At 38.6% G+C, this 16,322-nt stretch overlaps 2 protein-coding genes and 1 non-coding gene across 3 annotated transcripts in view; all 3 read right to left on the reverse strand.

The window, feature by feature from the left end:
• Positions 1–2,238: 2,238 nt before the first annotated feature.
• The window catches only part of LOC135077093 (uncharacterized), a 29,800-nt gene continuing 15,716 nt past the window's right edge, over positions 2,239–16,322 (reverse strand). The window contains exons 2-10 of the mRNA XM_063971670.1: positions 10,101–10,257; positions 9,443–9,605; positions 7,710–7,843; positions 7,215–7,374; positions 6,644–6,773; positions 6,262–6,339; positions 5,489–5,606; positions 3,819–3,982; positions 2,239–2,432 (exon numbers count right to left, since the gene is read on the reverse strand). Of these exons, the coding sequence (XP_063827740.1) occupies positions 2,258–2,432; positions 3,819–3,982; positions 5,489–5,606; positions 6,262–6,339; positions 6,644–6,773; positions 7,215–7,374; positions 7,710–7,843; positions 9,443–9,605; positions 10,101–10,257 (1,279 nt within the window). The 3' untranslated portion in view covers positions 2,239–2,257. The remainder of the gene's footprint in view (positions 2,433–3,818; positions 3,983–5,488; positions 5,607–6,261; positions 6,340–6,643; positions 6,774–7,214; positions 7,375–7,709; positions 7,844–9,442; positions 9,606–10,100; positions 10,258–16,322) is intronic.
• On the reverse strand, positions 8,517–9,027 carry LOC135077092 (probable small nuclear ribonucleoprotein E). The gene has a single exon (XM_063971669.1). It carries the CDS (start codon positions 8,920–8,922, stop codon positions 8,635–8,637), a length of 288 nt encoding a protein of 95 aa, XP_063827739.1. The 5' UTR covers positions 8,923–9,027; the 3' UTR covers positions 8,517–8,634.
• Trnag-ucc (transfer RNA glycine (anticodon UCC)) lies at positions 9,334–9,405 on the reverse strand. The gene has a single exon. It is a non-coding gene; the product is annotated as a tRNA-Gly (tRNA).

A 16,322-nucleotide genomic window follows, 5' to 3' on the forward strand; every position in this document is an offset into this window, starting at 1 on the left:
CACTTTTAATTGGCTCTAGAAAGTTAACGGTTGGTCCTAGAAAAAAAAGTTATCTGAAGATTAGTCTTATTTTTATCTATTCTAAACATTCCCGGCAAAAAAGCCAAAAATTCCAAAAAAAAAATTAAATTTTTCTAAGTCTCGTGCCCCATAGCGCCCCGTTTCCTATTTACACTGACCTACGAATCCCGTTTGCAGTGTCCCGCAAAAAACCGAACCGTGTGTGTTCACACAACAGTTCAGTTTTGTGCTTTAGACATACTCTCTCATCTGTGGTTTTGTCCTGCATTAGGTACACTGGATTGCAGTGGAAACGAGAATAGATGTAAAAATACTTTTTTCTTCAAGGCTCTCGCGGGTTACGGACGGTATTACGTTTATGACGCTTTGTGACTACTTTACTCGTCATGATTACGTACTGGCTATTGGTATAACTGGTCCCAGCTGATTCAACATTAATCTATTAGCTAATTTGCACACTGAACTTACCGCCTGACTCATTGTTAGTAAACAAAATAATTGAGCATGTCAGCTTGGAATGTGAAATTATATTTAATAGACAATAATTATGGGGAATCGCTAGCATGTCTCTTATTCACCACCATGAGCACCACGATGTCGTTGAGTCAGAGAACATGACCTGCTAATTTTTATTGAAGTGTATAGCTATTTTAGTAAATTATTATTAATAATAAAGATATGTATTTACCAATAACTACTTTCGTACTAATAATAATTCATTGTAAGTAAACCAAACCTCAAAAAAAATTCCAATACCAGACAGTTATCCGTAGTAATATAGAATAGAATACTAAATAAATGCCTATTTAATCGTTAAACATTATGTATTAGTTCACTGTGATTTAATTAAAATTAAATTAATCAAGAATGTTACTTTCCAGACCTTTAGCGCCATCTGTCAATCTATAATACATAGTAAGAAGTTGAATAACAATTTTTGCCTTAGCAGTTAGGTACGAACTAAGTTAGTGTAAGAATAACGTAACAGATGGCGCTTATGTCATCATCTAAGAAGTTCATCTCGTATGAGCTCGTATGTTTTTATTAGAATACCTAATTAATTAATTACAATTAATTAACTATAAATACAGCTGCTGCTTTGTATTTCTGACTTAGAACTCCTTCAGGATGATAGTTCTTTGAGGTAGCAAACACAAAAGCGTGCTCGGTTGAGGATAGTGTTAGTAAAATATTGACTAAAACATTATTAATAGTATTGAAACAAACGTTATTCCATAAAAATATAAGATATATTTCAATCTGTTGGCACTTAAATTACACCTAAAATACTGCTTCTTGTTGCACATACTAAATATAAGTTTTTTAAATAAAATTAAATCAATTCAAAAGTACCTCGTTTGTGCGACAAAAATAAACGGTTTATCTATAGGTACTATTAATAGCCTTATAATAGAAAACTGTATTATAAACGTTATGATCATAATCAATAATGCTGCATTACATATTATTTTACTATAAGAGAGTTATCATAGAGAGCAAGTAAGTAATAGGAATCCTTATTTTCATTTGATGTGAGGCGCACGAAATTGAAACGATTACATTGCAGAATAATAGTGTTCCTGCCTTATTATTTTTAGTATCGTGGCTGTTTTAGTCCAGAGGACTCACTGCAACCAGTTTCGATGACGTCACAAGCTGATGTGGCACAGGAGTTGCCGCTTGTCACTCGCCCCTGGTTATGCTTGATGGTCGTCAATGTAGTAAGAGCTGATGAGTTGGGCTTAATAGTCATTGGTCATCTATTGTAGTCGCCAATTTGTTACACACCGCTGTAGCTGGTTCCTTTTGCTTGAGGTCTCTATCGCGACCGCCGTTTTGTCACTCCCTGTTGTTACGCGGTGTATGCGTTCAGTTATGCTATACTATAAGGTTACTGCTGCGCTCGCCGCTTTGTCACTCGCTCTATTTAGTTGTATATGATGGTCATTTGCCTTGGTCACCGCTTGTTATTCGCTGTTATGCTTGGTGGTCACTGTGGCAGCCGCTTTATCACTCGCTGTCTAGTTGTGCTTGATGGTGAAGAAAGACCTCATAGTCACGCACGGTAAAGTTGTAATCCGGTGCGAGCAAGGCGGGCGCGGAGTCGCCGTACGAGTGCAGGTTGTTGTAGCTCTCGCTGTTTAGTTGTGTTTGGTGGTTACTATGGCGGTCGCTTTATCACTCGCTGTCTAGTTGTGCTTGATGGTTACTCTGTGGCGGCCACTTTACTCGCTGTTTAATTATGCTTGATGGTGAAGACCTCATAGTCGCGCACGGTGAAGTTGTAATCCGGCGCGAGCGAGGCGGGCGCGCCGTCGCCGTACGAGTGCAGGTTGCTGTAGCTCTCGCTGTTGGCGTTGCAGTTGTTGCTGATCAGCAGGTCCGCGCCCGCACCGAAGATTGGCCCGCAGCTGGAAGGTAATACGATTGATTTTTGAATGGCATGTATACGTGTATGTTAAGATAAGAAAGCAAACTACAAAAAAGTTTCTGGGCTAATCATTTTTGGGACAGACAACAGAGCCTACTGCAGATATGGCTGCAATGACGCTTTAGTGTATAATTGCTATTAAAATATCAGCAGGCATATATTTTAGCTTGATTTTGGTGCCAGTCCCATCGTCAGCTACAGAATGTCCACTGCTGAACATAGGCGGCTTGCACCCAGCGGTTTGCATCCAAGCACCTTCTTGCTACTTTTACATATATCCACTGGTCGATGCAGCGATGGGGACGGCCAGTGGGTTATGTGGGATTCTTCCCGCCTGCTCACTAAAAGCGAGGCCTACCCACTAAAGCCCGACGGTGTCCACCGGGGCCTAATGAAATGGAACCGCGAGTTATTGTCCTAGATTGGACATTCATTCGCAGCAAAAGCATTATACCACTCACTTGGGGTGGTAGCACAGCGCGAAGGGCTTCTTATTAAGCTCTGACGATGCGGAGTGGTCAACAGGTGTTTGTTTGAGAGGTTAATGCCCGTTTTCACCATCAATCCCTAATTTTTAAGTGACCCCTATGTTAACACATAACAGGCATTTTGTTTTCATAGGGGTCACTTAAAAATTAGGGATTGATGGTGAAAACGGGCATAACCGCCTCTGTGGTCTAGTGGTAAGACCACTTGCTTCAGACGCAGAGGTCCCGGGTTCGATTCCCAGTGGGGGCAGATTTTTCTGTTCGGTTTGGTAGATGGTAGAGCTTGTTCTAAGTCCGCCTGGCTAGCTACCACCATCTTACCTAACTCTGTCGCCCTAACAACAATGTTAACAGTATTATTGTGTTCCGGAAGTTAAAGGTAAGATAGCCAGTTCCTCCATGGTTGAGGATTCCGGGTGAAGCTTCCACCTTCGGCCTGATCGTCACTTACCATCAGGTGAGATACAGGCCAAGAGCTTTCTCGTTGTGGATAAAAAAAAATAGTCTACCTAACACTAAGTGTAGTACTCACTCGGGGTGGTGCACAGCGCGAAGGGCTTCTTATTAAACTCTGACTCTATTTCTATCGGAGACACCTTCAGTCAGTGTAGTACTCACTCGGGGTGGTAGCACAGCGCGACGGGCTTCTTATTAAGCCCTGACAATATGATGAGATCTCCAGTCTTCTGACCTAAGAGCATTATACTAAGATCAGCGAGGACTGGCCAGTAGTGTAAACTCACTCGGGGTGGTAGCACAGCGCGATATGGGCTTCTTATTAAGTTCTTTTTTGATAGTCTGATTAGGCCACCACTTGTTTCCCAGAGGTTTATGCCTATTTTCACCATAGTCTAGCCAACACCAAGTGTAGTACTCACTCGGGGTGGTAGCACAGCGCGAAGGGCTTCTTGTTGAGCGCGTACCGCTGCGGCGGGTCGTGCAGCGCGAACAGACACGCGCGCTCCGCCGGCACGTAGCCGCCCGCGCCGCCGCCTGCCCAGCCCGCGCAGCAAAAGCCGCCTATCACCTCGCCGCGCGATAACTATACATAAACATACAGAGTGGAATTTAGTAATGCCACCTGGAGGGAAAGTACTCTTAATATAGTAGATATTTTTTTTTCTCAAAATCAAAGTCAAAATTTCATTATTTGTTTAGACTAATAAATAGTTCTTACAAATCGTCATTTTGCTCTTAAGGAGCCTCTACATGTCTCATAATCTTTTTACCCTACCAGCGCTTCGAGACCAACATTTGGCAAGTGCTGAATGCCACCTGGAGGGAAAGTACCTACTTTTAATACTGTAGATAGAAAATTTGACTCAAAGAAAACATTTCTTTATTTTTGCAAAGAAATAGAACTACATTCAAAGATTTCCAAAAATTTGCTTGCCACACCCGGAAATCGAACCAACTAAAATCTGTTAAAAATTACACCCTGTATTTTTACTGCATCGATCGTTAGGGTTAAGTATAGGTAAGGATGAAATCTCTCTAACAAATTTGATACCTAAATGAAATAAAAGGAAAACCATGAAATCTTAAGTTATTTTACCTAATTATGTACAGAACATTGTATGGTATGGTAGAGAATTTTCGAAAAATTTTCAAAATCTTTGAATGCAATTCTCTTTCTTTTCAAAAATAAAGGAATGTTTTCTTTCAGTAAAATTTTCTATCTACAGTATTATGAGCAATTTCCCTTCAGGTGGCATTACAAAATTCCACCCTGTATACATTTAAGCGCCAATATTGGTTAGGCGATTATCCCACTGCACCGCATTCCGACGACAGATCAGGCGCGCGTTTCTTACAACAGACCTAGATCTGAGTCACAGTGTGGAGCAGCATTGTAGTTATAGTCATAAATGTTTATTACATCATGTTGGTACATTTGGATCTTAAATACTACGCGCTACGCGACGGAACGCGGTGCAGTATGATAATAACCCTAGCTCGATATTCTATCACATTTGTTTTTAATATGGCAATTTGTGTACACCATACTCAGATCTTCTAGGACTATAAGGACTTCGTGTTTTACAAAACTATGTCTTAGGTAAGGTTGTCCACGGTGGTATGGTGGTACGCAGAATAATAATTATCAATCATTGTGTAAATCCTTGAGATGGTCTTGTCAGCAAATTAGTCACTTAAAATGGAGGCTATCGTTTAAGCGTTCACCAGTTGGCGACACTGTAGAATAAAGTCCTGTCACTCCCTACTCCCTAGTGGCTACAACTGATTAGCGCTAAAGCGGTAGAAGGACTATAGCCTTGCATTTACCAGAATGACGCCACTACAGAGTAAGGTCCTTGCCAGTACGGTTAGCACGAAACTTTCGAATTCGAATCGTTTGCGTATTCGAATTACCATCAAAAGATTTGAAATTCTCACATTATCGTTTAATTCGAAGGTTGAGTATCGAATTTTGTCGAATACGCAAACGATTCGATGACGAAAGTTGTTCATGCTAGAGGTACATTAGTGTCAACTTTATACTTGTACGATAGCCCGCATCCGTGCCCGCATTGTGTACGTAGTTTACCTGCACCAACAGGAGTACCGGCGCGATGTTGTCGCAGTGCGAGTGGAAGGCCTGCGCCGAGAAGCCGTGTGTGGACGCGCGGAACACAAGCCGCCACGACTGCTTCGGTGTACCGCACCTGGAAACATTAAAGATTGATTAGTTATGAAGAAATACTAATGTTTACATTTAGCAATCCTACGGGCTGTGGCGGTCACTTAGTTTTCTCCTGGATCCCTCTCTCGATCACACAAGAAAATTCTGAGCATAGCATAACTGCTGGACAAAGGATTCCCCCAAACTATGGTAACATTTTGATACTAAGGATGGCAATATTGTTTTAAACTTTCATGGTCACTAACATAATTATTATTTACTAGCTTTCCGCCCGCGGCTTCGCCCGCGTGGAATTTTGTCTGTCACAGAAAAACTTTATCGCGCGCGTCCCTGTTAAAACCGGGATAAAAACTATCCTATGTTCTTTCCCAGGACTCAAACTATCTCTATGCCAAATTTCATCAAAATCGGTTGCGAGGTTTAAGCGGGAAAGCGTAACAGACAGACAGACAGACAGACAGACAGACAGACAGAGTTACTTTCGCATTTATAATATTAGTTGGGATTATTATAGACGGGATTGCTACCATGTACCTCAATTTCAACTCAAAATTAAGGTACATGGTAGCAATCCCGTCAGTAATAATTTATACTATAGGCACTTCTGTTGTGTGAATAAACAAATGACGACCTTTACAGGTTCATTAGGGAAAGGTAATTGAAGGCAATAAACTCACCAGTTGTTGATGACGGCTTGGAAGGCACTCTTGTCTTGCTGCAAAATGTGAGACCCGGCGAACATGTTCACTGCCAGACTGCAATTTGATAATTAAGATAACATGGATGAAAATCGTTCATAAAGAGTAGGTATGATGATGGTGGTACTACGTCTTTGATGCAAAGAAATTCTGTTTTCTTGACTTCTTATGTAGGCTGTAAAAACTAAAGCCCGAATACTGACAGATAACAAGGTATGGGTACAATTTTAGGGTATTTATTATCATCATCATCATCATTTCAGCCATAGGACGTCCACTGCTGAACATAGGCCTCCCCCAATGCTTTCCACGTTGATCGATTGGTAGCGTATTTAGTATAATAATGAGTATAGCATCTTACCGTGGCTGCGTCCGCTTGTCGGGGTCGGGGCGCGGCGCCGCATGCAGGGCAGCGCGGCGGTAGCGCTCCAGCGACAGCTCCATCGGCACCGCGCCCGTCGGCTCCACCTCCTCCGCGAACACCGCGCTGTCTGCGGAGATCAAAAATATTACACTTAACAACTTTTCTATTAGACCATAATATAAACCTAAGCACTCGGTAAGGATGAGGGATTTCATCGCTTGCTAAATGCAATTATTGCTGCGAAGCTGCTAAAGATAACATCATTATCATCATTAAGTATTTCAACCATACAAACGTCCACTGTTGAACATAATGCTGCCCCCAATAATTTTTAGATAAGCCGGTTGCAGTTGGTATTGGCCTGCATCCAGCGCCTTCCTGTAGCCTTTATAAGGTCATCTGTTCACCTTGTGGATCACCATCGTCTCGTGAATAGACCTGCTTTACACCAGCGGAGAACTAAACCGTGACAATAGTTAATTACTTATACCAATAAACCTTGTGCATCATCATCGTCTCATCAATAGACCTGCTTAGCAGCAACCGAAAACTAAACAACTATAGTTACCGATGAGCAGCAGCCGCACGTGCTGCATGAGCGGCTGCAGGTGGTGGCAGACGCGCGCGCGCTCCTCCTCCGTCCAGTGCGCGGTGGGCTGCGTCACGCCGGCGCGCTGCTTGGCCCACGCCAGGGCGCAGCGCCACACCTCCTCCTCTTCAAGGCATAGCTAGACAATCATTATTATGCTTTAGTATTCATTTGGAATGCATAGGCAGCGAAGCAGTCGGGCAAGTAATAAGTTCATTGACCGACCCGAAAATTAACTTGAAACAAAACTACCTAATTGTAACTTATTACTTTTCACATGACAAAGTAGTAAAGTCACTTTCAGTTTCACATTAGTTGTTTCTCTAGATTCTCGATAAATATTACTCTCGAGAGTGTTCATGTTTATGAGACAAAATTAATGACCAAACACTTAATAGGTATTAAATTAAGAGAGTTGACTGGTGGACATGTAGGTAGTTAGCAAGAAAAACAAAGAAAAATATTAATACTTACAAAGTCTGAAGATATTAGCTTGATGAGTGCTTCCTTGGGCAGGTTGAGGAACGCATTTGTCTTCACACAGTCAGCAGCATTGTCCCCGATGAACGCAATACATCGCTCCATAAATGATGATGCACTCTTTCCTCCTGAAATATTTATCTGTAGGCTGCAGAATACTGTTTTGCATTTGACTACCTTCTGCTAGTTGCCTTGTATGTATGCCTTTAAAATTCTGTACTTGGAACGGCCATCTATTTTTTAATTGCATTATTTCAGACTTGTCTCCATGTAGACGTATGAAACATGCTTAGCCAACTCTCATTTTCTACCTGATCATAATATTAATATTGAGAGAAGGTATAGCATGGCCTACTTAGTATAGTAAAAACTATTTTAAATAACATGTGAGCAGAATGTCTTTCATAAAATATGTTGCATTGCAGGAAAATTTATTGTCGCGTGGCACTCAAAATAAATACCAGTTGGTGTGCCGCCTTGAAACTACGTTGTTGTTGTGTGTATAATAATTAGAATTAGAAAAAATGTTTAAAGGAATCTTGTAAAGTTAGTTTGAGTGATCAAAATCTTTTTAGCTATATCTACCCGAGAAAGTTGTGAGAATTAGTTACTAGCAGTTCTGGTTTATACTGATCACAATTACAAATCATTCTAAAAGCTTTCTTATTCCCTAAATTACTGATAGGAATTATATTAAACTATTTTTGATATTAAATGAACCGCTAAACTTATAATTTGATGTAAGGGTAGACTAAATTTAACATTCACACTCAATGTGAACATAATTAAAACACAGTATAGTAAAATCTTAAGTTTTAATTGGGACACTTAAAAAATAAGTTGCAGCTGACCCACAGTTGAAACATTCACACTTATTTACTAGGAATGAATACACGGTAATGTTTATAACCTTATCAAATCACGTAGAAGCGTTTGGATTCACATTTTGGATTAGAGTTATATTATCGCCTTTCATCATAATCCTTCCGATTGGTTTTCTATTTTTGGTCTTCATGTGAACTTCTTCAGCTTCGTCCAAAACAATGTTCATGTATTCATCAAAACCCACGATGTGACCCTCGATTCTCAAATTCACGTTCTCGTACAACCAAATCTGCACCCGACTTCTATTTTGTAAATATCTGAAGATGAGGTTGATGGGTTGCACCATCACCTTCTGGACTTTCGGTGGGCCTTTGTAAGCCATTTTTGGATTGTATTTTTCTAAAAATCCTAATTTTCTACGAAATAAAAACCGCCAAAGCCGGCTTCACAAGCGTTGCGTCGCCTGTCAAAATGTCCTGTCAAAGACAAACAAGATGGCGGCGCGGCTTCGTTTTATGGGTGTGTTCACTGTGCGTTTATTTTGTTTTAGTAAAATCACTATTAAAATACTAGTTCCACAATAAAGTATATAACCGTGGCATTAAAAATGCCATTAGAAAACTCATATAACGTGTTTGTTTGATTCCTTAGCCCGCTTTGAAAATTGTTTTTTTTTTACAGTTGGTTTCTTTTGCAGTGAATTTTATAAATATTTATTTGTTTGTGATTTTTTTATTGAAACCATTTTGAAACAAAAAATCCCTTTAGTTTTTAGTTTTGAATGGCAAAAGTGTGCGATGGCCGGGAATCGAACCCGGATCAACTGCTTGGAAGGCAACTATGCTGACCATTACACCACCATCGCAACTGATGGCAGATGCGAAAATTTTCAACAAGATTACCTGGTCGATCCTGTATTTCCATGGCTGCTGCAAGAAGTGTGCAGGCGCTTTCCACGCTGAGGGTCGAGGTGACGTGGTCTTCGCAAGCCGCACGGAGGTCCTCCACTCCCAGATCAGCTGAGAGTGTCATCATCTCAAAAACACCGGAATCTTGAAGAAGTAGCTGCCAAAAACAGGTTAGTCCATATTTTGAGATCTTTTATTTGCTTTTATTACATTTTGTGCGAATTTCTACAAAAGTTGTCGAGGTTTTCGTGATAAATGTTTTATGCATCATCAACTTGTAAAAGTAAGGTAGGTCCTACCTTACAAAAATGTTTTGCAAAAAGCGATTGTCAGATGTTATTTATTGTTATTGTTATTTAAAATTTGATTTTCAATAATTAAAAATCAATGCTATGCACTGAGCTATATCGTAGCATCAATTTGCGTGAATGTTTTCCCATTATCATTTTAAGTTTACCATCACACAACAAAAGTTTCATGAACCCCCAGAATTACACAGGTGAATGACACTTTGTACATAAAACAAGCGATAGATGGCGTTGCAAGTCTCTCGTTTTATGAACCAAAAACAAACCGATTGGGCGTCACAGTTTACTAAAATAAAATTTTGAGAAGTTAAAAGCAAAATAAAGGTTTTTTTTAAAGTACAAACCTTGCCGGTGTAGACATACTGTATGAAGAGGCGGAAAGTGTCTGGCTGCACGTGCGGCATGCGTATGGGGGTCGGCTGCGAGCCCACAGATGGCGCCACCGAGCAGCCGGGGATGCGGCACACCTCGCCGCGCTTTGTGTTTTGGAAGCTTTTGCATCTGGAACAAAAAGTACAAATTAGATATTTTACTGATTATGAACTTTCATTAATATTTCCAGCCGCTTCCGCCGCACAACCGCTTAGGGCTGTATTTTTTATTTTACTTTTAGAGCAAATTTTTATTGCGCGATCATCATGTTAATCTATTTTGTTTTACCTATATTGAATTAGGTTTACAACTTTCCTACCTACCTACGTAATTTGTAGTGATGATAATAATTGTGGAACTCAGTATAGCCTCGTAAGACCGAAGAGTAAATTTTGTCGACTTCTTAGTATCGCCGAATGTGCTTTCAGAAGAACGAATAATTTGTAGTAGTAAAGGCCGAGCACTTCGAGTAAAAAAAATTCTATGTTGGAGATTTTCTTTTGCATTCATATTTTCAGGGGCCCTATATGTATAATAGTGCATAGAGCTTATTTTAGGTGAAAAATAATAAAAAAATGTTTTCTCTTAAAAGAACATTCGGTATTACAGACTTTAAAAAGGAAAAGTAAATAAATTGTATTTTATACTTTAAAGTAAAACATAAATGTAACCTTCTTAATAAATTAATACTACATAAAGATACAATAATGATATTATAATAAATGTAACTGAAAAGGTACAACGGTTTTAATTTTATTTAATGTTTCATAATTAGTACTTTTAAAAGTACTATCGGTTTTATAACATACACTAATTATAGGTTACAATGTATAAGAAGTAAAGTGAATATTCATGTTAATTATAATATTTACTAAACTAAAAATCAGAACGTTCTCATGGTAAATTTTCTCAATCATATCATAATTTTAAAAGTCAAATACTCAATCCCATCTCAATAGAAAAAATATACAAAAATAAAACTTTCACCATCAAGACCGAATGTTCCTTGCAAAGAACTATTATTTTCAAACGAAAAAAAATCTTACAAAACTACTTCAAATTGGGAAAAATAATTTTTTTGCTTGTTTAGCAGTGTCTTAACTTAAATTATACCGGTCAGTTTTGCAATTAAACTACGTTTACGTGAAGAAAAAAAATTAATCGCACATCACGTCTTCTCGGACGAACCACCTTGTCAAAGAAAAATGATAATTTGACAGTGACATTTTGTTTTTTTTTATATTAATTAGTTCGGATACCTGATTTTGAATACTTTAAGCCATAGACTATCACTCTTTTTTTTCGATAGGCGCGAATTTTTGAACTTAAATTTATCGCTAAAGTTTTAGTTCCTCTGAAGGCACATCCGGCGATACTTCGAAATCACCTCCGAAAATGTCTCGGCGTTACTGACTACAAAGTTTTAGTTCCTTCTGTGGCACATCCGGGCTTACGAGGATAGGATGACATTTAGGTCGCGTGAATAAAGTTTTTATTAGACTAAACTTTAGTCAGTTACTTACTAAAGTGACTCATTCAAATTAAACTAAGCTCTGGGCGAATATTCTAATTTCTATTATAGATTTGATAATATTAAGTACCTACCTAGCTGCAGCGAATTTTGGCTGAGCGACTTTAAAAAAGTCATTATTTAACTAAGAATTTTTATTTTTATTTCAGAAAATACATGTCACTGTGTTTCACGCAATGAAATATTGATATTTAAAAGACGTTTTGAAAGGGAGATGTATCGCAAGAGATTGAAGACCTAAAGTCATAAAAATTACCATTTCAAGATTTTCAAAAAGTTTTCCCTCAGTCAACTACTTATTTTGGCCACCCAACTTTGTTATTTACCTTATTTTTATTATTTTTAAAGCAGAAAAAAATCGCACGCACCGAGTAGGTCGTTAATGTGTTTAAGAGCCGATAATTTTGTAGAAACACAAATTGTGTTATAAACGGTCCCGCCCGAGGAAAAACATAAGTTGTCAAGCACTCGCAACTTCGCAAGTCGCAACTTATGCCCCGACTTCTAGCACTAGGGCCACCATGATTTACGTTAAAATTGTTAGTCTATTTACTTTTAACCATGGAGAGTGGCTTTAATGGTCATGGTTGGTTGTTTAAAGAAATTGGCATTCTCACGGCCGCTTCACAATACATCTTAAACTGTATTCTATTTATTCAAAAAAATATTACTGAATTCAAAAAGAAAAGTGATATTCACCAAATTAACACTAGAAATAAAAATAAATTGGCTATACCCGCTTTTAGACTTAATAAAGTGTTTGCCACTTTTATGGGACAAGGTATCCATTTTTATAACAAAGTCCCTGATAAATATAAAGAGCTACCGTATAATAAATTTAAAGATATAGTTAAAGATCACATGCTTAAAAAAGCCTATTATACAACTCGAGATTTTCTTAATGATAAGTCATCCTGGGAGTAGGATTATGGTCCTCTCATGCTCGCACTAAAAAGAATTAAAATGAAAAGTAATGTATAAACTGATAATAATTTCTCAAATGTTATAGTGTCATGCTTCTCAATCTGGACTGTTACTTAGCTTTATTATTAGTTTTTTTTTTTTTAAAGAGATAACTTGGAATTGTCATTCTCACTAAAATGTCTCTGGGGTGGTGGCGTAGTGAGGCGGGTCGTTACATTCCCTCTAATATGGTCGAGTGAAGCGATGGCTGGTTCACTCGTCATGTCTGTGAACAGGCGCTGCTTTCGGGGACTGGTCAATCCAAGTTATTCAAATTTATGTATGCGAGTCATTTCTACTAGTATCTTAATATGTAAGTCTAGATATTAGCACGTCACTACCTTGTTTAATATACCACGCAATCTTGTATACCCATTCTTATAAGATACACCATACAAGAATGCATGGTAAATTCAGTGAACTGCTCCTGAATCGAATGTACCTACTACTACTATTTCTATTTATTTATATTAACCGGCAGACAGTGGTGACTGAGTTTGTTGCGGCGCTTCTTCTCAGCACTTGCCAAATGTTGGTCTCGAAGCGCTGGTAGGGTAAAAAGATTATGAGACATGTAGAGGCTCCTTAAGAGCAAAATGACGATTTGTAAGAACTATTTATTAGTCCAAACAAATAAAGAAATTTTGACTTAGAAATTTTGACTTTGACTTTGACTATGGAAAATGGTGAAATTCCACATATCTATAGGAGCCTTTGGGGTTCATATCCATTTCTTCCTCTTCGAACATTGGCCTCCTCTTCAACCTTCCACGGATTTCTGTCCCCGGCCAGTTGCATCCATTGCCGAATGTCATCTGTCTATCTTTTAGGCGGTTCTTCCTCTGCATATTACCAAAATATATTCTCTCTTCTTATCCACATAGCACTACAAAGTTTAATTTTTTATGAAGTCTGAAACGATAAAAAGACGTCCTTAAACTACAACAACCTACAACATTATACCCCCCAAGTAAACTTTACTTGGGGAATAATGTTGTAGGTTGTTATCCCAAAATAGGCTAGTTTCCTAAAAAAATTTTTTTAGTCCGTCATGTTTAATATCAAAAAATATTGGACACATATATTTTTATTTGCCAATCTAACAAATAATTACATAGTTATGGTGCGTTGAAGTTCCGCACGACGTCACAACGTGCGGCACTTTTATGCAAGCATTGACGTCACGGGCCTCTTCTTATGAACTTTGGCGCGCTTTATCTCTTTAAATTTTCATTAGTTTGAAAAAGTGAAAAATACGTGTAGAGTATTTTTTGATAAGTTAACTGACGGACTAATTAAAACTCTTGCTTTTTGACCCAGGAAACATCCCTATTAGGTAGGTAGGTACGGATGACAGTACGTCTAGGTAAACACTGTAGTATCATCATCTGTATTGTAGCTACTACAACTCTCTGATGAGCTGTTGTCTGTACCTATTTTATATTCACAGTGGAAAAAGCATAAAAAAATATCAATTAAGATTCCAAAGAACTGCTTGGTATTGGTGTCCCTACTGCAGAGTGCTCTCCGCTCGATAATAGCGTCTAAATTTATTTAAGTTCCCGATACCGGGACCGATAACTTGCGAGCTGCAGTGACAGAGCACTCTTTGATGGCGAACACCGTAATCGCATCAGATGGTCCATTAGAAGACTATGATCGAGGCACTTCGCAACTGATTCGGTGGCTGAGCAGAAATTGAGCCGGATAAGCTTGTAGATGGATAGGAAATTTTGAGCCAAAGATATAAAGGTTTATTAAGTGTATCCTAGACTGCATCTCACTTAACACCAGGTGCGATTGCGGTCAAACTTGTCTTGCATAAAAAAAAGTGTACCTAACTAAGTATTTGAATTTTTATTAAACACTTCGTTTAGCTTTAGACCAAATGAAATTGCGAGTTTTTGTTACTCTAAATAATTTCAAATTAATGTTGAGCCTTGAGGATAATCTTTTACATAGGTATTAAAGGTCCATGCCGATAACTTGATCTTTATCGTTAAATTGCGGAAATTTCTCAATCTTGATGAGTTTATTCTGCTATTACCATTATTCCTTATTCATTTGGACGATATGAGTTTTCCTTTTTATAATACTTACTTACACTGAATCATCTACAGCAAATTGCGTCTATTTCATCATAAACATTATTTGTAAGCAATAAAATTTTATGAGGTTGAGATTAGTTGCCTTGTTCTTCTAACCCTAAACAGGTGAAACGCGTGTACATTTTCTGATACACCTACTTTTACGCGGATTGTTGACATCAACAATTTCCAATTACTCACTAACTTCATTAAATAACATGGTAGTAGCATATTTGATTCTCCAGACACCTTCATTAGAGTCAACCGCACGGGCCGCCCTTAGCGTGTCGCCGGCTGATTGGCCGATTGCTGGTCTAATTGGATTCCGCATACATGTCACTGCGTTTAATTAATTCCTACATCTGACAGTATTAAGATCTGTTTTAGTTCAAAGTGTTAATTGATCCGTTCATGTTTCTCTGAAAGCTCTAAGGTCTAAAGTCTTTGGTCTACTTCATTGTGGGAGCTTAAATCGAAGCCAAAGCTGCATAAATTCTCTCAGGAGAGACTTACTTCAGCTGCAGGAGCAGCTGCTAACTTACATTTCACTATGATTTATCTAAGTATTTGTACGGATCGTTTAACAAAGTTTCAGAGCGCTTAGCAAAGTAAAACAATCTATGGCTCACTAACTGAAAATTTTCAGTTTCAAGATATAAAAGTAGTCGACCCAATACTCAATTTGAAACTATTTTCATTAAGATAAATATCGAATAAGTTTGTTTTCTTATCCTCATAAATCCGGTAAGGCGATAAAACAATTTACGTTCAATACCTTAAGTCCACTTTCTTATTTTGAAAAGGACAACTTGAAAACCAATTCCCGCCATGAAAGAGGATCAATGTAGCCGCTTAGCAAAATATTTGGACAATTAAAAAGTTTCGGTGCCCACGGGATTATGGGATCCAGAGCTTATTCCCACTTAATTGATTTATCGGCGCCTGCGCTGCGAGCGGAGCATCTCGGGACTCGGAAGACGGGACTTTAAGTTTATGCCCAAAGTGTAAACTGTTCTCGATAAATGATAACGGTGAGATGGCAATGAATTTTATTTAATTTTTATCATGGTTAACCTGATAGCTTCGGGAAATGACATAAAATTAAAATTACCTCATGTAAATAGACGTAAATTCCAATTCAGTGTTTTAGAATCTATAGCTTGTTATTTATCTGCAATTTTATAATATATCCAGTTCATATGTTGTTTATTAGATGGGCTGTAGGAATGTAGCGGGACTTAAACAGACGCTGCTGGAAGATGGTCGCTGCTCTATTCAGCAATGGACCACGATAGGCGAATTTTAAGATCATCATCATCATCAACAGCGCTTTGCAGTCCACAGCTGGACTATGAGCCCCCTCTACTTACTATAGTGGAGGGTTTTTTCATCCCTACGCTTGGCAGGCGGGGAATTTTAAGATATCTAACCGTATTATCAAACCACTTAACTCAAAGGAGAGCACCATCTGCGCTTGCTTAATCTTTAGGAAGCGTTGTCTCCGCGGTAGCACGTTCCGAATTAATCACTTGAGGCTGCGATCGGGAATTTTGTACCGAATCCATTAATCTGCGTCGCGTGCGGTGCCTAGATTATTAATGAATTAGCCAGAC

This window comes from Ostrinia nubilalis, chromosome 13, assembly GCF_963855985.1.
Source record: "Ostrinia nubilalis chromosome 13, ilOstNubi1.1, whole genome shotgun sequence".
Taxonomy (NCBI): Eukaryota; Metazoa; Arthropoda; class Insecta; order Lepidoptera; family Crambidae; genus Ostrinia; species Ostrinia nubilalis.